General features: G+C 36.9%; 1 protein-coding gene across 2 annotated transcripts in view; it reads left to right on the forward strand.

Annotated features, from left to right (window-relative positions):
- Positions 1 to 2,138: 2,138 nt before the first annotated feature.
- The window catches only part of LOC149926016 (uncharacterized), a 50,698-nt gene continuing 30,184 nt past the window's right edge, over positions 2,139 to 22,652 (forward strand). The window contains exons 1-4 of one of the 2 annotated variants that reach the window (XM_090160159.1): positions 2,139 to 2,293; positions 3,214 to 3,333; positions 3,740 to 3,991; positions 12,395 to 12,566. In XM_090160159.1, the coding sequence (XP_090016285.1) occupies positions 3,750 to 3,991; positions 12,395 to 12,566 (414 nt within the window). In that variant the 5' untranslated portion in view covers positions 2,139 to 2,293; positions 3,214 to 3,333; positions 3,740 to 3,749. The remainder of the gene's footprint in view (positions 2,294 to 3,213; positions 3,334 to 3,739; positions 3,992 to 12,394; positions 12,567 to 22,652) is intronic. The other variant, XM_090160160.1, reaches the window with a different exon arrangement.

The following is a 22,652-nucleotide window of genomic DNA, read 5'->3' on the forward strand; positions in this document are numbered from 1 at the left end:
CGCTCCCCGTCAAACTCAAAAAATCCCAAAATCACGCAACCCCCAAAAAATCAAGGAATCCTAAAATCACGCAACCCCCAAACAAATCAAGGAATCCTAAAATCACGCTCCCCGTCAAACTCAAAGAATCCGAAAATCACGCAACCCCCAAAAAATCAAGGAATCCTAAAATCACGCTCCCCGTCAAACTCAAAAAATCCCAAAATCACGCAACCCCCAAAAAATCAAGGAATCCTAAAATCACGCAACCCCCAAACAAATCAAGGAATCCTAAAATCACGCTCCCCGTCAAACTAAAAAAATCCCAAAATCACGCAACCCCCAAAAAATCAAGGAATCCTAAAATCACGCAACCCCCAAACAAATCAAGGAATCCTAAAATCACGCTCCCCGTCAAACTCAAAGAATCCGAAAATCACGCAACCCCCAAAAAATCAAGGAATCCTAAAATCACGCTCCCCGTCAAACTCAAAGAATCCGAAAATCACGCAACCCCCAAAAAATCAAGGAATCCTAAAATCACGTTCCCCGCCAAACTCAAAGAATCCCAAAATCACGCAACCCCCAAAAAATCAAGGAATCCTAAAATCACGCTCCCCGTCAAACTCAAAGAATCCGAAAATCACGCAACCCCCCATAAAATCAAAGAATCCGAAAATCACGCAAAACCCCCAAAAATCAAGGAATCCTAAAATCACGCAACCCCAAAAAAATACAAGGAATACAAATATCACGCATCCCCCCCCCCAAATCATGGAATCCGAAAATCACGGTACCCCAAAAAAACCGATAAATTTGGAAATCGCGAAACCCCCAAAAAATAAGGGAATCCGAAAGTCACAAAATATTAAGAGATCCGAAAATCACAAAAAAAAACAAATTCAAACAAGATTTTGGTGACGCTGAAAAACTAAAATATGCTAAATTTGACCCCAAAAATTGTGAAATCCAGCGAAAAATTCCAAATCCAAGACGAAATCTATAAAATTCCAGATTTCTAAATCCTACACTTTTGTTTAATGAAAATTCAGTATTAATTTACGGATTTCGAAATAGTACACTGTTTTTTCTTATGTCCGAAACCCCACGCTTAAACCAAATGGCTGGTTTACGGACTGGTCGGTATTTTTGATCAAGCATACTTCCTTTGAACTTTTGTATCTTTTTCTTATCAATAGTTCTTGAGTGGAATACGCGGGGCTAACCACTTCTGTTAATTCTGTTCACCAAGTACAGAGAGTGCAGCCTTTGGTAGTACAGAGTCAAAGCTACAGGCTTGTACACGTAGTGCTCAACGCCTCAGAGAGACACAGATGAAAGTTGAAGAGATCTTTAATTAGACGTCTTGGGGTGTCGCGACGGCCTGGGCGTGTGCTACTGCTACCCGGAAAGAAAGGTCGTGTACCCACTCCCATTGTTTGTCCTTCCTCTCGATTCGTATTATACACTAATAATATAATATATTGGTTCTTTAGAGTTGAACGCCACCTGCTGAGAGGAAAGAGCTAGGGTTACAATTTTTACAATTAACTGAAGTCGTCACAGTCAAGGCCACGCGAAAACAAAAGTAAAACAGAGCTCATTATACCAAGGTGTTACGTGCGTGACCACTTATTTCTTTTCGGATTTCTACATTGTCAGGGTCACCTCACGTCTGAATTGCGCAAAATCGCCCAAACTATTTGGGAAAAACCGCCCAAATGACACGAAGAAAAATTCTTTACCCGCAAAAACTACAGTTCTTGTGAAAGTGAAATTAATAATTAATGTTAAAAATTTAATCATTTTTAATCTTTATACTAGTTCTTGAAAGTGAAAGTGAAAGGGCAGAGAGTGTTCTAATAATCAAAATTAATAGTTTAATAATTGTTTATCTTTTGCAGGTTTGGTTTTAAACAGATTTAATCATGATTAAATGTCCTTTTAAATTCGCTATGCAAACGAACTACTACATTGAAAATTCAAACCGCCAAATTTGGCTATTTTCTCTTTAGTCTGGCAGACCTGTTAAACTTTGCGTAACACACACCCCCCTTGTAAGTGGAAAAAAAATTATACCTCGTGTTACACGATTGTCTTTCGTTTGAACGTCGAACTTTGAGAGTGGCTGCATCGAATGTAAGAGGTTTGTTAGTTTAGCTGTCGCTTTCGTTTGCCGGCAACGGAAGTTCGTCGCTTATGGCCTAATTGATTCTAAAGGAAACTCTTTTTACGTTGCCACGGCAACTAGCACTATGTCTACTTTAATTTCCCTCTATTTTAAAACTCTTAAATTTCGTTGGATTACGTTATAGTAAGTATTTTCATTTTTAAGTTCGTTACTTAAATTATTGCTCCAAAAAATATCAACATACTGTCGTAATAATTACGCAACTTAAAGTAAATTCTCGAGTTTTATTTTCCAACCAAATCTATTTAATTACATTAAATAACGTTAAATTAAGTACTTTTAATTTTAAGGTTTATAACTTATTGTAAAGCGTTATATAAAATCGGCGTGGTGTGCTTTCCCCCTTTTGAGTTCGGAGGAGGTGAAAGTTTGGCCAGTTATTTTGAGTGTGAGAGAAAAATATTTATCTGGCAAACCCGTAAGAAATTGAGAGCAGTCAATTTTTAGGAGTAGCGTAGTTGCTAGCCTAGGCTTCACTAATTTCCGGCTTTCCGCGCCGTTTTTCTTATTTTAAATGATTTTTGTAATAAATTTATGATAGCAAATAAGCAAATACGAGTCCCAAGAAACTTAGATCCTTAAAATATTCTGAACCCCAAACATACTTCAACACCTAGGGTCCCTCCTACAACTCCTAAAAGGTACGTTTCTAAAATATAATATAAAGACAGGACATAAGCCGAATTCTCTTAAACCCAAGAATTGAAAATTTTGTTAGTCTTGCTGAGCTAGCTCTATAGTCTGTATGAAAAGTGTGGCCGGTTTTGTCCCGATTTTATAGAACGCTCTATTACATCAAGAAAAAATATTGCAATAAAAATTCTCAAAATATTGTTGTAATATTTACGCAACTTTAATTAAATTCTCGAGTTTAAACATTAAGCTATAAACAAAGCAATCTCTTTATGAAGACCCCACGAAGGCGAAGTAATTAACAGTACACGCTAGTTGGAAATTTATCGTAATAAAAACTCAATCCTGAATTGCTCATTGGGTGCCACGTGTTCTGAAGAATCTAGTATAAAGGCAGTGCATTTTATCAGATTGGAGATCATACGGTTCACTAAATAGTACGACAGGCTGCCTCCTTATTTCGGTCAAAGTTTTATAAGATATTGGATTGCCTCTTTCTGTTTGGAGTGGGTTTTCTGGCTATTGCTCACGTAAGTTTCATCTGGATGTTTTAAATATAGTAATAAGTCTAAAATCAGCCATAATTTATAGAAAGGAAGCTTTAGAATTTATGAAAATAAATAGTTAAGTTGGATCAGAGGTTTATTATGTATGTTATTTGGTTGTAACGTACCTTCCAAGGCTCAAGCTAATTTAAAAAAATATTTTTCGGTAGCAAAAATAGTCCCAGAAATACATATTACTCAAGTAAATATCAATCCGCGATTGGACGCGAAATTCGCGCCCATTGAAAAACTGACTCGTATACAAAACAAAAAGTATTTCATTGTAATGGTCTAGTAGGAGGTATATTATAAGATTCTGGTGTAATCTAACGATCTAGCCTAGTTGTACGAATTCCTCCGCGCCAAGTTTAACTGTCTTTTAAAATAATAGGATTTGTAAAATGGGCTGGAAACTGAGGAAAGAACGGCGTTTGACCAGTAGTCGTTCGACTGGGGACTTGCTGAAGAGTGTCCGCGTGAACAGGGAGAAATTACTCCATCGAGCCACTACATTCGTGTCCTCGTCCGACGGGAAGGCCACTCGAGGTGGCCCGCGCCCTGATGCCTCTAATTACGCTCACAGGGACCCGCTGGAATCCGGGGCCTATCTCTACGTACTGACCGACGGAGGATTCTGGTTCAGGTGAGACAAACCCGACCAAATCATTACTTCTCCAGTCGCGATTAATCGGCTTAATTCTAGCGACTAAATTCGCCGCATACGCTACGTTTGTCCGTCTAACGTTACAGTGGAGTACGAAGGCGGGCCATACTTTGGAATAGTGCCAACCGACGATGACCCTTAACCGTTTATTTAGAGTACAAAGTGTAATACTTGGCTGTAGTTGGGAGCGGTGACAGGACCTTCGAAGTGCATTGATTTACCTCCCGAAACAGCGCTCATGAAAAGGCGATTCATTTGATAATGCTTTCCCGGAATACAATTATTCAGATTAATCGATTTTGCTGAACTTAACTAATTTAGTTTTTTTTTGATAGCCTAGTAATTAATCTAAAACTTTTTTTCTAAATTTATTAATTTTTGGGCTAAGACCGCTAGGGAAATCATTGCTTTATTTTCGGTAGAATTGATGTCGATCAATAGGCGAAACTATAAAGTAAATTTGGTCTTAACCAACTTGTTAAAATGGGAAAACAAAATCACGTAACTACCATTTCACAGCCAACTTCGATTCGGTAACTCGTGTTCATAGTTGGCCGTGCGACGGTAAAGAAAAAATATTCAGGACTTCCAAATACAGTAAATACTGCAGACAACTAATTAACTTACACCTTTCTATTACAAAATGGTTTAAATAATAATTATAATTAAGTAATTTAGATCAATCGATCAAAATTTAAAAAAATTAGCAAAATAAAATGAATAATGGTTCGTATTTCTTAAGATAGATGGCACTGCAGTTCTCCCCAAAGTCACGTGACTACCATCTTTTCAGCCCCCCTGGACTTTATAGTTTCGCCTATTCGATGCGAATCGCTTTTAGACCAAATAATCCAATTCGTGACCGAAACGAGTCTAGATGGCGTAACGACGCTAGCTTCTGCGAGGTAGCGTCTATGATATAGCGTCTGCTCAGTGGCGGATTTACACATTTCCCAACAGGAGGCTGTTCACATTTTGCCGCCCTTACCTTTACAATTGTCAGTTCCCATTTTTTTACAATTCAACAACTTGGTTGAAATTGCACAAGAAATAGTTTTTGGGTATCTATTTTTTTTTAATAATTAACCTTTGGCACCACCACAGGCCCCAAGTCGAAAATGACTTTTACTACGTTAATAGCCCCCTGACTAACGAAAACAAAATTCGTATTTAGAATCTTCGATAATACTAATACAGATGCATTTATATTTATTATTTAATTTATTTATTATTTATATTTTACTCCGTAACTTAATTTTTTAACGTGCATCAGATAAATGTTTCTATTTTTTAAATTATATTAAAACAACTTCCCAACGCTGCCACTGGCGCCAACTAAAAAAAATTGCTTACTTAATAGTCCTAGAATTTTTTTCGCCCCAAAAACCCTCGCGCCCATACGCAGTTGCGTACCCTGCGTACCCTATTTCTCCACCCCTGACCAGTAGTCGGACTTGTATGAGTGGGGGGTAGTGTAAAATATATTTGCCGCAATTTTGCTCTCTTCTCACTCATACAAAGTACAGGCAGAGACGCAGAAGCCGATTACTGGTTGCTGGCCGGGAACTGGGTGTTTTAGCATAGAGCTTATAGAACTTATAGAAATTTTCGGTACGTTGAATGTACAATGAAAATGATAAGGGAAAAGTTACCGGAAAATGTCTTTTAGACTTCTTTAGTTGCAAGACATCAGAAAACCGTCTTACAGAAATCTTTTTGTATTCTGAAAGACGGCTAAAAAAATTCGGTCCACAAATTTGCCGCCCCTAAAATCTGCCGCCCTAGGCTCCAGCCTTTTCAGCCTTATGGTAAATCCGCCACTGCGTCTGCTACAGACCAATTAAAGTCATAAGAACGTTTTTTCTTTAATATTCTTATCAAAATATAAGACAACGATCCAAGTATCATTATTTATAAAGTCAAATTTACGAATAACGACGAGGAAAAACTAATAGCGTCTGCTCTAGCATAATTGCGAACCAAAGGGGGCGTAGCGATAGTTTTCGGTCGTGAATTGTAATTTACTACAAAACCTAAAAGTGTATATATTTATGCTCCGATTTCATAAGTCTTCGTTATTTTGGCGTAGTATTATTTATTAAAGCGATTTATTATTTAGTAAGCTTTTGCTGAAAAGTGAAAATCTAGAACTATTATATGGTTATAGATCTAAATTCACGATTAATAATTAATAATTAATGATTAATGATTATTGATTAATAATTAATAATTAATGATTAATGATTATTGATTAATAATTAATAATTAAAAATTAAAAAAGTAAGCTTTTGCTGAAGGTGAAAATCTAGAACTATTATATGGTTATAGATTTAAATTCACGATTAATAATTAATAATTAATAATTAATAATTAATGATTATTGATTAATAATTAATAATTAATGATTAATGCTTATTGTTTAATAATTAATAATTAATGATTAATGATTAATGATTAATAATTAATAATTAAAAAATAAATAATAATTAATAATTAATAAATAAATAATAATTAATAATTAATTAATTTATAAACATTAATTCTAATTTTTTATAATCTGTTCGGACGTCACACTGAGTCCTCCTATTGGTGGCTTAAAATAGAGTGTCGTCTGCTCGTACAGCCAAACCTACTATTAATTGTGGCACTGGATGAAAACGTCTTTCCGCGTTGAGTTATCTCCCACTGGTGTTTTCCCCGAGTTCATCGGTTTCCCTTCCGTAGTAACTTGTCAAGGTTAGCGGTAATAGAAAATGTAGTTGCCCAATTGACTCGCTACCACCCAACGACGCGTTGTAACCAGGCTACCTGAAGTAATGGCATTATGACTTGGGCCTAAGGTGGTGCCTTTGTTTATTAACCTAGCTGATTATTATTATTATTATTATAATTGAAATTAGTAGCGTAAAACCAAAGTGTATCGCTGATCAGTGGCTGGCTGCGGGGATGTAACCTTCGTTGCTGGTGGCGCCACAGCGGCGAAAATCAACATAGGCGAGCAATTAAAACGGATAAACTTCCTGTTGGCTGTCAGCGGCGCCTGAACCTAAGATGAACTCTAGCGCGAAGCGATCCCACTCTTTTCAATCGGATTAAAAAGCGAAAGGAAAAACACGGCCCGAAAATGCGAAGAAAGAACTCGGCAAATACAAAAGAAAAATGCAAACAATTCTCTCTAATTTCACTAATTAGATTTGGTTTTTTTTGCTAATTAAAACGAAAGCTAATGAGCGGGGGCTGAAAATAACAATTCGTTGCGTTTGCCCAGAAACAAAACGAAAAACGATGGTAATATAATGCTTGTGTCTTCGGTGTCAACCAGTCGCTTTTCAGTAAATGAAAACTACCCCAAGAGGGACTTGTACTGGTAGAAATATTTTTGTAATTCTTTTCCCCTACCTAATGGCGTCGAAATAAGTTAAAACGAGTATTCGCCATTCCATATGATTAACCTTAAACCTTTGCCAATAAAAATTGAAAGAAATAATGGATATTTTTAAAACTTTGCAAATACTTTCAATAAAAACTAATTTTAAAATATTATGTCTAAATGTTTAAAGACTTAAAAATTTTATTGACGCCATATTTACCATCAATTTTAAATTAATTGATTGTAACGTACTCGAAAAGAACCTGATAAAAATATCTCTTTGATTAGTTTGTCGGCGAATAAAAGGACGATTAAAATTGACCTCACGACATTGAACCAATCAAATCATAAGTTTGATTTTTTTAAAAACAAATCCCGAATACTCCCCAAGTATCTTGCCCCGTTGCCTAATATTTCTTCCAGAACTTAAGCAGCTTTGGCAATATGAAAAAAAAAAACGTCAGGCGGCCCAGCAGTGATATTAGTTCCACATGGGCCAAATGTATGGGCCCCCAAGGGCCCCAATAGTCATCGCTATCTAGAAATTTTATACCTCATGAATCGACGTATCATTTACATATGTGTTCTCAGCGGTTTTTAAAGAAACCAATTTCCCAAATTGCAGGGTCCCCGAGGGCTCCAATGGGTTTTGCTATCGAGATAAAATTTAATCACCCATAAATGGATGAATCGTTTATGTTTGTGAACTAAACTGAATAAGCCTTTCTATAAAGTCATTACGCTTGCCGAACTTGTTTTAATGTATCGCTTTCGTCACGAGATACGTAGGAGTTCAGTTCAGTTTTGAAGGTTAGATCTTTATAAAAAGGGCGACTCGTCGAATTTTAATTAATGTCTTGTTCAACTTGTTAAAATGTTCCACGCGCTCTTTAAAATTTTAGCGTAAAAGGCTCGTGCATTTTTTTAATTCTGGGAGAACGCGCGAAATCGCTCGAGCGCATTTACGATAAAATATCAAGACTCGCGCGTTTAACTTTAAATAAGTTGAATAAGACATAAATAGAGTTTATGCTAGCGTCTATACACTCTTTTATATCCTTATTTGTAAGGGCTGCCATTTTATTACAGATCTGATTTCAAATAGCGCATGCAAGGCCGCTTCACGCGGTCAAGTGCACGCGACGTCTCGAGCTGATGAGCACGTGCAAGCTCCCTTGCCTGTACTATTTTAAATTAGGCCTGTAATGAAATGGCCGACTTTGTAAAAGAGTGTATTAACTATCATAGTGAAACTTCACTTCTACGTCAGGAGTGATGCGCCTGATACATAATAATAATAATAATAATAATAATAATAATAATAATCAGCTAGGCTAATACCCAAGGCACCACCTTAGGCCCAAGTCATCTAGCGACTTATTATAATGCCTTTAAACAAGAAGGCCAATGTCACTGTATAGAAATGCCAATTGTTTTACATACCTGGTTTTAGAAAAAATATAGCGAAACGTGAACGCGTTAACTGTCATCATTTTTTACTCAAACCGAATTTTTATCCACGGCGACCTATACCACCGCAACTAACTCGCGAGCCATTGCTTGGATTAACAATAACTCACAGGGATAGTTCTCTTCGAAAATAAGTTTGATTCAAACGCCATCGGTCCTAGCGGCTGAAATCAGAACTAGGCCTAAGCGGAAACGATTCAATTCGGCGAGCAGACGGGCAGTTTTTTGACGCCGCGAAATCTAATGAATTTTTTGCATCGTGTTTCTGTTTTTAGTTTTTTAAATGTTTTCATCAGGTAAATTTTTTTAAATAATAATAATAGAATCCAATAACTGTTGAATTTTTATTGATGTAAAGCTAATTGCTATTTACCTATGCGATATAAAAAATTACGGCTTAAACAATGACAAATCCTATTAAACTCAGAATAAAATAATCTGCGGACCAATTTTACTGACAGTCGAAATTTTTAAAAACCATATTACTAAACCATAGTATCGATTTCAGACACGAGATGGCGTTACTATATCTGGATTTGAATCGTTTTTGGGGCGGAAAGTGGGGAGTGTAGGACTGTAAGGGGGGAAGAGTATGTAGCAAACGTATTTTTGGCTGGCAATGATAGTTCTTTGTAAGAGAACTATCCCTGTGAGTTGTTGTTATTTCACCCTGTAACCTGGCAGTTTCATTGGAGGCGAGGATTGGAGTAAAGTCCGTTTGGATTCGCGTAGCTTGTAGGGCCTTTGTTACCAGCGTCTCCGAATCAGTAAAGAGGTGCAGTCATTTATAAACGCGCACTTATGAATATTGATTGTCCTTGCACGTTACGTGTCTGGCTATGATAGAGTTGCAATATATATTGTAAATACATTTCCAAAACATTAGATGATCGAAAAGTCGTTTCAATAATTATCGACAGGGACGATAGTTTTCGTAAGTCTGACAACGCTGCCCTCTATAGACGAGAACCAGCAGAGACCAGAGGCAGTTCCAACACTAAAATACATATGCTGTCTATGGTGGCCGTGAGCGTTAGCTTTCCGTCCCGCGCGTGGAAAGGCCGGGGATTTAGAAAAAAAAATTATATTCATTCGGCGCAAGCGCCATCTCTAATACTGTCGCGGCATTAGACTACTACTATTACTACTACTACTACTGCTACAACAACAACTACTAATACTACCATTACTACTACTACTACTACAACAGCTACTACTACTACAACAGCTACTACTACTACAACAGCTACTACTACTACAACAACAACTTCGGTCATAGCAATAGTGCCACTCGATATAAATATATCGATGTGGAACTAAAAACCGGTTTTAAGTCCAGTAGCGGTAGCACAAACTCCATATTCAACTTTGATGGGGATTTTATGGAAACATCTCCCTGACGCATGCTCTGTTAGGTGAAAATGTAAACTTTGATGGTACTTTGACGTCATAGGTACGTCACCTTTTACGTCAGCCTACATTTCCACTTTGTCGTGAGATGAACCGTGTAAAAACGCGATTAATTGATTAATTTCTGCTTCGATGGTTTTAATTTTTGAGTTATTTTTCTTATGAAGTAGTAACGAAACTCGAGCGGAGTTCAGTAAACCTTCCCTTTAAGAGCGTGACGTCACGTAAGGGCGAAACCGAAATTAGTCCCCCTCCCCCAGTTAACTTCCACTAATTAGAAAAGTGGAAAGTAGTAACGAAGAACTAAGAGCCTTTTTCCGCCTTTGAGTTTCTTTAATTTGTTTTCCCACAACACGCGCGCTCGCTTTGAGCCCCGCTCTCAAGAGAGATATTTCACCCTGTAACCTGGCAGTTTCATTGGAGGCGAGGATTGGAGTAAAGTCCGTTTGGATTCGCGTAGCTTGTAGGGCCTTTGTTACCTAGTCTCGTTCGGCGTTTACAAAGCGCCTTTTGAATTTCTTCATGATGATCGCAAAGTGGCCAAATGTATCCTTCGGGAATTTTTATTTTGGATTTTGTTTCGCCTAAGGATTAAAAATGTTCCCTTCGATTTGATCATGGTTTCCTTAAAGACTGAATTCTGTTATATATTCTGGAAAATATCATAATTAGTCTTACTCTCGTGGCAAAACCTAGTATACCCCAAATATGCAAATTTCGAGTTAGTAGTAAATAGTATATAATAAAATGGTACATCTAGTCTAAAAATGTCAACTCCTCCAAATATTTTGTCAATGATATACATGTATGGCAAATAACTACCACTTACATTCAGTGCCGTATTTCCACCTAGGCCAACCTAGGTCGTGGCCTACTGGCCCATCGTTGGAAGGGGCCCTCCAGTGACCGTAATTACTGTATTCGAAGGCATAAATTTATAATATCAATCGTAATTTATATTGATGAGAATTCCTAGGTAGAAGGTTTTGTTTTAAAATTACAAAAATTTCTGCCTGGCAGTTTACGGACGCAGCCTTAAATCGCAATGTTGCATAATTATCGCATATTAGGTCGACGATTGTTAAGAGCTTTTATTTAGTAATATAACCGTAGAGCTCAGACTTCTACTCTGAATCAGGCAAATTCAGGCACAGCTTAGTTCTAGGGATAAGAGTAAATGCGTGAAAAGGGGGCCCAGACTCCTTATCTGCCTATGGGCCCAGGATCTCTAACAAGGACACATCCCGAAGTGTAACCCACCGATTTTGTTCAAACTCGGAGGATTGGTAGACCTTCATGTAACTTGAAAAATTCTAAAGGGAATTCATTCAATGGGCAACCGTTTTGCCATGGCAACGAAAAATGTTTTTGACCACAACAAATGGAAATTTTCCCATTGAAAATAACATGGGATTCTGACCGATTCCTAGGACCCCCCCCCTGTGAAATATTTTAACAAATTTCAAAATTTCAAAAATTCCAAAAATAGAAAAAAAATTGACAAAAAACATCAAAATTGATCAACTTTTGATCAATTTGAGGTCAAAATCCCATGTTATTTTCAATGGGAAAATTTATTATGTGTTGTCAATAACATTTTTCGTTGCCATGGCAAAACGGTTGCCCATTGAATATATTCCCTTTAGGATTTTTCATGATACACGAAAGTCTACCAATCCCCCGAGTTTGAACAAAATCGGTGGGTTACACTTCGAGATGGCTCCTGAGTCCTTGTAAGTCCGGCCCTGCTTACATTACCACAAGAAGTAATGTAAAACGAAATCTAAAAACTTAATTAACTCGAATTTGTCAATCCAATTAATTTTATTGTCTTGAATGGATACTTTTCTCGTAAGATATATATTATGCACTTACGTTATAATGTATTTACCACGCAATAATTTGCTAATAATTGAAATAATACATTTAACGTATGTAGTTTTCCTATAATCTAACTATTTGATAATTAAAAAATTGAACAACTTTCTTTCGCTAAAAAATACGCCAAACCCGGGAAATTAGATTTGTAAATGGCTTTTCTGGGAAAGTGGAACTGAAGTTTTTCGTATTTTCTCAGGCTTGAATTGACGTAACTTTTCTCTTTCTTTTTGGATTTAATGAAACGGCTGCAGAATGTGGGTGAGGCTGGGCAGAGAGCGACTGGAGACATTCTACTCGTCGTCGGACAAGTTGCCTTTGCAAGTGGTCCATTTAGCAGACGGCTCGACGTCGCTGGTCATTCCCGGCACCATCGAGGCCGATTGCCCGGAGGACTTCCTTTTCCCTCTACACGTCGTTAAGAAGGTAGAAGTTTCCTTTTTTAATTAGCGTCTCTTTAATTCATCCCAACTGCACTCTCTAACAGGACATTATTATTTGGTCACTGCTGGTCTAAAGACTTGTTTTCACTGGCCCAAAAAACGCCGTGATGAAGAAATTGAATTAATTAGGCTGGCTTTCAATAGGGCGAATGTCGACGCTAAGAAATTGTTTTCGTAGACTATTAAATATCCGAAGGGCCTAATAAGTTTTTTTTATTTCTTTTTGGGTCATTCGCGGATTTTTGCCCCAGTGAAAACCCACCCTTATGTCTAAAGGGTGGTTTTCAATAGGGTAAAAACCCCGCGACTGTGAGCGTCGACGCAAGAATAATTCCATTAATGTTGGATTTCACTACGAAATAAACGCCTTTACGACTAGAGTTAGCCTAGTACATTTTTTGCGTCGATTGTCGACGTCGCGGCATTTTGGCACAAGTGAAAACCAAGCTTAACTAGCCTAGTGCTCAGAATTGTTTATTCATTATTCACAAATTTTCCGATTTATTTAACAAACGTTGGTAAAAAGGATATCATTTTGACTCATTTAATTATGTTTTTTACGCAACCCAGCATTTATTTGGAAAAAAGTGGCATTTATTTAAATAATTTTTGGTTTTATTTAAATAATTGGCTTTTTCAATCGCGTTTATTCAAATTTCTTATCATTTTTATTCAACTATTGGTTATTTAAATAAATATTATTTAAATAACGCCGGGTTGATTTTATTCATGGATAAAAATTAATCGAAATCCAAGCACTAAACTAGCCCTTATGATTAGTTTCACTAGCGTGCGTAACTGGAATCACTGGTAATGGCGCAAAACTAAAATTTGGCATGTTCACACATTTTTGCGATCATAAAGACAAAAACAAGTTGGCAAGCCAAAATATACCTTTCCTCGAAAGCATTGTCCCTAGTGGCATTAATCCCTCGGGTTAACCCTTAAAGATATATATCCGCAATTTAGAGTTATTTACTAAAAACGTAATCCCGGTTCAATCCCGCACGGTATACAATTTAATTATAATTAAAATAATTGAGACGAAACAACTGAGTTTAATTTATTCAGAATATTATAAATAAAGTAGTGACAACAGTGATTTAGACGAACTAGAACAACGCACAATTGAATTTAATCCTATTTACAGAACAATTTTATCAGTTAAATGTAATACGAAGCAAATTTTAATGAAAGAAATATCTACAGAGGGTATTTGTATTTTTCTCGCTTACGAAATAACAACATAGAAAAACTTCTTTAAACCACTTCACACGAAAAAATGATAATTAAAAGTTAACAATACCGCCCAAAAGCTCAACACAATCAATAAATTAAAATAAAACTAGCGGTATTAATTTCTCGAGATGACCCTCAAAGTTATATCTCCCCAATTCAGAGTTATTTACTAAAAACGTAATCCCGGTTCAATCCCGCCCGGTTTAAAATTTAATTTTAATTAAAATAATTGAGACGAAACAACCGAGATTAATTTATTCAGAATATTATAAATTAAGTAGTTACAACAGTGAGTTAGACGTACTAAAACAATGCACAATTGAATTTAACCCTATTTACGGTACAAGTTTAGCAGTTAAATATAATACGAAGCCAATTTTAATGAAAGAAATATCTACAGAGGGTATTTGTATTTTTCTCGCTTACGAAATACTTGCCGCATAGTTAACGCTCATTTTATTTCAACGTTCGCCCTTGATGAAGATACCGTAGATATCTGGTAGTGGACGACTTGTAGACTGTCGTAGCCATCCTGTTGACGTTGTGACACATACTGCATGAAAAAGACCAAAACCGTCCAATTTCCAATATCATATAATGACTCGCACACCCAGGATATCAATGACTGCATTAGGAATCGTAGATATCCAAATATCCACACCAACAAAAAAATTATTAACAAGAAGCGAAAAACTTACCATTACAAAGCACAGAAAGCCACTTGACTAAACGTATATCAATAAATGACCGTAGAGGGAATAGTTAGGGTTCTTTATAAATAAACACAAACGAACCCAATTGATGAACTGCATTAAACATCTTAATCAGTCGAGAAAACGTTTAAAATAAATTACGACCGAGTTGAAAACCAGACCAACTCGATATTTTGTTAATAAATGAATTATTAAGCTTGAAAACAAATACGCTAAACCCAATAGATAAGAATATACGACTGAAAAAACTAAATAAATTACAAAAAACTAACGGGTTCTACCCTTTATCTTATCTGCTGACTGCGCTAAAACAAGATTTGACCTTTAAATTTTCATACGTAAAAAATGTAGACTTTAAAAACAAAATAAACATCTACGTTTATAATCTTCCCACCCAAACAAATATTACGTTTATTTTTATCCCGGTTTTACTAGTATTTAAACTTTAGAAATGTAAACGTCAATGGCTCATCGGTAAAACGTCCGCGTTCTAAGAATGTGCCCCGGGTTCGATTCATGACGACGATCGTATTTAACTACAAATTGATCAATTTCCACAATTGAAAATTTCATACATATCAAAAAAATAAAATGGTCGGTGGCTAAGTGGTTAGAGTAAATCTCTTGCACGCAGTAGACCCGGGTACGATTCCCGGCCGGCGCCAATAAATCGCAAATTGATACTAAGACGAATACCGTGTACAATTGGTGGAAATCCTGCCATTGGACGTTGAGAGGTTGCATAGCACTCGGTCCGTCCCAAAGTCATTAAGAAGAAGTTGGAGAGAAAACGCCCGTACAAACATAACAAACTCAACATCCACAACCGTCATAACACAAACACCACAAACTCAACATCCACAACCATCATAACACAAACACAACAAACACAACAAACTCAACACCCACAACCGTCATAACACGAACTCAACATTCACAACCTATGCATAAACATTACAATAACGAAATACCCAATCAAACTGAGTTAAAACCGTCACGACGGTGAGCGAAGAAACATTCAAACCAAACCAAACCGCAAATTAATCCGTTAACCCTCACCGTCACACGGTGGTTTTGCCAACCATTCGAGAAGCTGCGAACGCAGAGATTTTGAGAAACTGCGTACGCAATGATTAACCTTTGCACGGAAAATGCGAACAGACAGACCCACAGACAGACACGGTGATTGTAATACCCCTCCAGGGTACAAAGTCCCCTCGGAGAGGTAAAAAGATAAAACAAATATACAACAGCAAAAATAAAACGTCAAATAATAGAAGAAAAAATCTTTAAAAAAAAAGATTAGGCCTTCAAAATTTCATTCGTAAAAAATTCAAGACTTTATTAACTATTATGCTTACGATAAGTGTCTTATTTGCAGTATAGCTAAGGAGTTATCGTTGGTTCTGTGGTAGAGCGCTCGATTGCCTGACTAAACGGCCCGGGTTCCAAACCTGGGTGGCGCATTTGTTTTTAATCAATAGAGAAATCGCTAAATTAGAATTTCTTCGATGTTATAATTTAAATCTTACACTAAATCTTGTTCTATTTCAATTAAACCAAAATTTCATACTCTATTAAATACGCTTCCGATAAAGCTGAAGGTCTAATTTTCAATGAAGCGTAATAAGCGTCGGTGGTTCTGTGGTAGAGCGTCCGCCTGTCAAGCAGGCGGTCTTGGGTTCGAAACGCGCCCGATGCGATCTCAAATTAATACTAAGACGAATACCGTAAACAATTGGTGGAAACCCTGCCATTGGACGTTGAGAGGTTGCCATAACACTCAGCACTCGGTCCGTCCCAAAGTCAATAAGAAGGAGTTGGAGAGAACGCACCCATACCAAATGGCGCGACGGTGAGCGTTAACGAAAAACAAATGCAACCAAACGTAAGGTGTACACATTTTGTACCAGAACAAGCGAATAGTTTAATTTAGCGTAAAAGGTGTACAAATTTTGTTCCAGAACAAGCGAATACTTTAATTTAGCGTAAAAGGTGTACACCTTTTGTTCCAGAACAAGCGAATAATTTAATTTAGCGTAAAAGTTGTACACATTTTTTTCCAGAACAAGCGAATAGTTTAATTTAACGTAAAAGGTGTACAAATTTTGTACCAGAACAAGCGAATAGTTTAATTTAGCGTAAAAGGTGTACAAATTTTGTTCCAGAACAACCGAATACTTTAATTTAGCGTAAAAGGTGTACACATTTTGTTCCAGAACAACCGAATACTTTAATTTAGCGTAAAAGGTGTACACATTTTGTTCCAGAACAAGCGAATAATTTAATTTAGCGCAAAACGTGTACACATTTTGTTCCAGAACAAGCGAATACTTTAATTTAGCGTAAAAGGTGTACACCTTTTGTTCCAGAACAAGCGAATAATTTAATTTAGCGTAAAAGGTGTACACATTTTTTTCCAGAACAAGCGAATAGTTTAATTTAACGTAAAAGGTGTACCAATTTTGTACCAGAACAAGCGAATAGTTTAATATAGTGTAAAAGGTGTACACATTTTGTTCCAGAACAAGCGAATAATTTAATTTAGCGCAAAACGTGTACACATTTTGTTCCAGAATAAGCGAATACTTTAATTTAGCGTAAAAGGTGTACAAATTTTGTTCCAGAACAATCGAAAACTTTAATTTAGCGTAAAAGGTGTACACATTTTGTTCCAGAACAACCGAATACTTTAATTTAACGTAAAAGGTGTATACATTTTGTACCAGAACAAGCGAATACTTTAATTTAGCGTAAAAGGTGTACACATTTTGTTCCAGAACAAGCGAATAATTTAATTTAGCGCAAAACGTGTACACATTTTGTTCCAGAACAAGCGTAAAAAGACAAAAAGTTCCAGAAAAACGAAAAGTATCCATCTAAGCTTTGTGCTCGGCTTTAGGTCTAATATAATTTTGATTTGTGTCGATACTCGGCGGGTTTTGCCATTTCAAAAATTAAAGTGTCAATAGACGCTTCAATAAATCATCCTCCAAGGAAATTGCCGAGAAGTAATAATTCCGAGTGCCAGGACCCACAAGATATTGTTTATATAGTGCTTGTGGAAATAATGGAAACATTTCACCTGTCAACAGAACGTCGTGTTTTTGCCAAGCTTTAATATGTTCAAAAAGCTACCTGGTTAAAAGGGAACGCCATGGGGAACGCTTGTTGTAAAGGTGAAACATTATTTTAACAAGCACTAGGCCTATATAAACAGTAACTTGCAGGTCCTGGCTCTCGGAAATATTACTTCTTGTAGATTTCTTGGGAGGATGATTTATTGAAGCGTCTATTGCTCAACAATTTTTGGATAACACCTAACCTTTAGCGTTGAGTCTTACTGATTTAGTGGCGCCATTTTTCGTTTGTTGACTTGGAAATATAAGTGATCAGAGGCTAGGGTAATCCGCGCTAATTACGTTAAAAACAAGACACAAGGCGTTTTAGCAGACGATGTTTTTATTCAGAACTTTATCTTTTTAACTATCGAAGGTATACCTAATCAACTATCTATGTTGATAATTTTCATATTTTAACTTACCAGGGATGTTTATAATAACTTACGACATTAAATTTCTTAGTTACGCCTCGGTCATAAGCTGCCTTAGGTATTAATTTCGACAGCTACAGAAAATTGAATACGAATTGATATATCAGTCAGTTATTTAGTCCTTGTAAGTTGTACGTAGGCTCTGGAAATCTGAACCATTGAGTTGGGAATATTAATCTAGAGGTCCAATCAAAACGTCAGATTTCAGTATTTCGCGAACCAAGTTTTAAAAAAATAAGAATACTGCCGTCTGCTCCCAAATGACGAGAAAACTTTATCATTCTACCCGTGGCGACGTCTATCTCTCAATGGTTCGTTCAAATAAGACGCGTTTTCCGGCAAAAAGATGTTTTTTTCAAAAATAATGGATGGCGTCACGGGTCATATGATAACGTTTTCTCGGTATTTTAGAGGAGACGGCACATTCGTAATTTTCAAAAACTCGTTTCGCGGGGAGCAGATTTGATTATATCTCTAGATTAATATTCCCAACTCAATGGTCTGAACCAATCACAACTGATATATTAGCTCGGACTTACTGCCGACAACGACATCTATTATGCCCCTGACGTATTACACTAGAGACGAGGATTTCTTAAAACGTCACACGTATCGAGTTGAGTAATGGCACGTTGTAGCTATGGCTGCCATGTTGGTATACAAACTTGTATACGTAGGATAAAGCATATGTGAAGTTCTATGACGTCATAGTCCCAAGTCACTATTGTAGTTTAACTAAGAATCATCTCAATAATAACATTTTGTTCACAGTTTTTCTTCTCTGTTTGCCATTGTTGTTCCCACAAAGGTAATAATAATAATAAAAATAATCATCCAGGCTAATGCCAAAGGCACCACCTTAGGCCCAAGTCATCTAGCGACTTTTAATGCCTTAAACAGATGGCCGGGTTACAATGAATAGGAGGGTGGTTGCTACAAAATAAGCAAAAACACGCTTATAACCCAATATAAACTACGTCATAGCATTTTAAATATCTACTATACCGCCATCTCTCGAAAAATAGCTGAACTACTATCTTTTACAAATGAATATATCAGCGCCATCTGTCAGTTTCGAATGCAAATTGTACTATATTTTGGACCGATCCAGTGAACCAATGGCAATAAACAGAGACTTTGTTTGAAGCACCTAGAGGTTGGGGATGGTTAACTTTTATTCAATAGATAAAGCTCTCAAAATTATTCGTAAAACGTTTTGATCGAGTAATTTATATTTCTGTATCATCCGATTAATTGTTTGATAAATTTGTAAAATTAATCGGAAAAACGACTTTTTTTCGATAAAAAGCTAAAATTTTACGAATAATACATGTTTTTAAATTATTTTCCGAAATATTAACCGTTAAATTTCTTTGTTTACATTTTTTCCCGAAAAAAATCAATTTAAACATGGATAATGATTAACCGTCCCCGACCTCTAGAAGCACCTTACTCGTAATTCCCGGAAGAAAAACCACGCCCTCCCCGCATTCTCTGGGTAAGGGGGGAAGACACTCCGCTACGATCGCGGGCTCATGAAAATGAAGGTAAACGTCCCAGGGTCTGGGGCTGGGTGCTGCACGAAATGACTTCGGCTATAAACACTTAACGGGTATTTTGCAAACGGCTCCGCAGACGCCCATCTTCAGGGCGCAATTTTTCGCTCGCGCCACTGTCGTTTCTTTCTTTTACTCCGACTATTTCTCGAGAATGCAAAGATAAAGATTCTAGCCTATCTTTTATTACCAGACTCGCGGATCCTTTTTCTTATTCTTTTCCTGCTAAGCTCCAAGTCTCAAATGGCTCAAATGATATTGATATATATATATATATATATATAATAATATCTTCGCAACCAAATCTTATAATTTATTATTTCACGGATAATAAATTAAATTTGTAGAACTTTTTTAACGTTTTTGCTCGCGTTTATGAATATAAAATATGCGTCATTTCAAAGTTATCTGTTTATAGTTTACGCTTTTCAGTGTACATCTAGGGGTCGGACATAAGCCACGAATCCAAAATCCAAGGGGTCCATTCCCATAGATTTAATGTGGAGAATCCTTTAAAGGAAATTCAGGATTTTGTTCAAAATTCCAAAATGCAAATGTTCGACCCCTCGGTGTGTACTAAAACTGCAGGCAGACGATTTGCCATTTTTAAAGTGAAAATTGTCTGCTTAGCGGACGAAAATACAGAAGATTATGAGCTTCTCGTGTTGGCCGCTATGTGGCTAACTTGCACTTTCATTTCGAAAAAGTTTAGTCAAATCTTGTTGTCTCTGAGACCGATTTACGAATTGCTTACAGTTAAGCAAACATTTACAGCACGATCCTTAGATGCTCAATTTTACTAGAAATGATACTAGATGGCGACAATGTAGTGGGGTTCGGCCCCACCTTGTGGGTGAAAACTTGGACCCACTCATTCCGCGTTGAGTTTGTACGTTATCTCCCTGCTGGATAAAGGGATTTCCCCCTAATTATTCCGAAATAGTAAGTATATGCTCGTGTGGCTTGTAGGGCTTTTCCAGCACCCTCGTACGTATTGTACTACGACAGGTCCGGCGCTAGGATTTTCGGGCCCCAGGTAAGCGTTCCAGGGTTGGCAAAATCCTTGTTTTTTTCAAAAAGAACAAAAACGATGTTTTTTATTGTTTTAAACAAGGTTAATTGTTTTAAACTGTTTTTAAATCAAACGATAAAAAACACATAATAAACAATAAAAAACTATATTTAAAACCCGTTTTAAACTATTCATTATACTTATGAATCAGACTCACGAGTAAACTCATTTAAAGAAATATTAGGTATCATTAAACGTATTATCTTCAGTGGCATAATTACCCTAAGTGTGTCAATAAGATGAATTTTTCAATGATACCTGGTTTAACGAAAGTGACGTAAATGACGTCATTTTTTCCAGTGAAGAAATTTACGTAATGTGTTTGCGCGAGCATTAAAAATACCATATAGGGTACTTGAACGGAATTTGCGAGTCCTACGTTTCTTTGGTCTGTTTTGAACAAGCTCAAATTGAAGATTTTCTGTGGGAAAGGCTCTTATTGGCAGTAGTAGTATGGTTTTTAATATCGCTATCATCCTGGAATTTTCGGTCGCATAGTACTAAGAAATGGGAAAATAGCTAGTTATCCACACATTGTTTTTAGTTTTGGTTTATTGAAATGTGCACGTCGGCAGTCATAAATCATCACAAATAAACAATGTTATAAAAAATAATAACTTAGATACCTCTATAATCTTAAAACTTCTATCACGTCATAAAATTTCTAAAAAATCGAGAAAGGGGAGCCTTGATTTTTAGTTCCACATCGAGATATATATATCGAAGTGGGACTATTGCTATGGACGGAATGTCGTTAAGTGTTGTTTGTTGTTTGTTGTAGTTTGTTGTTTGTTGTTTGTTGTGTGTTGTTTGTTGTTTGTTTGGTGTGGAAACCAACAACACGGCAGATGGAGCTGCGAAAAAGAATTTATTAATATAATTTAAATTACCGCCGGCGCCGGGACTCGAACGCAGATAGCTGCTGCCCGCGTAATCTCCAAAAGCCGAAGATTTTACCCACTATGCTACGCCGTCCTATGCGTGAGAATAGCTTAAACTTTTACTATAGAACACTTTTTGTTTCGTTCCCGCCCAATAGGGGGGCGCATTACTTCCATGGGGGGGGGGGGAGCGGAACGAAATTTTGCGTTTACTCAATAGCGGTACAAGTAGATTGTTAACTAGTAGTGCCCGTAAAGGCGGGAGAGATAGATCCGTTAGACATTGCAGCAGAGAGCATATAATATTATATGATCTCTGATTGCAGAGAGGTCTACCTCGTAGCTGTCGCAAAGGTCAGAAGTAAAAAATAAGTGTGCACTTTCTTATCGAAACCGTGTATGGCCAGAAGTAATAAATAAGTGTGGCACTTTCTTATCGAAACCGTGTATGGCCAGAAATAATAAATAAGTGGGGCACTTTCTTATCGAAACCGTATATGGTCAGAAGTAATTAATAAGTGTGGCACTTTCTTATTAAAGGGAGAATGACCGAAAAAAAACAGTGGGTCTCATTCGATAGAACTCTTTGACGCGCACGCAGTGCCGTTAATTTCCGCCCCCTCTGACCAACCCCCGTAAAGGGAGAGTTACCGAAAAAAAAAGTTGATTTCATGAGGGTGGGCGGTGGCCACTCTTTAACAATGGATGGTGAATTTTATATCAAACAATAGGAAATCAAATGGGCTCAACAGCTTTTTTATTAGTTTGCCCACCCGGGTCAGCTGATGGTGGGCGGCATCCACTCTTTAACTTAGGGTGGCAATTTATTTATCAAACGATAATAAGCGTTTGTATTAGTTTGCCTACCTATGTCTACTAAGGGTGTATAGGTTTGTCCACTCTAATACACTGATGTGGAACTAATATTACGGCCTGGGCCGACTTGTTATCTAGGAGTGCCGCCTAGTCTGTCCAGACCGGCCGTGTTTCTTGTTACTTAAAACCCGGTACAACCCGACTAAACAGCAACCCTACTTTTATCTCGTGCATAGGTA

Source organism: Leiobunum rupestre, chromosome 10, assembly GCF_980474605.1.
Source record: "Leiobunum rupestre chromosome 10, qqLeiRupe1.1.hap1, whole genome shotgun sequence".
Taxonomy (NCBI): Eukaryota; Metazoa; Arthropoda; class Arachnida; order Opiliones; family Sclerosomatidae; genus Leiobunum; species Leiobunum rupestre.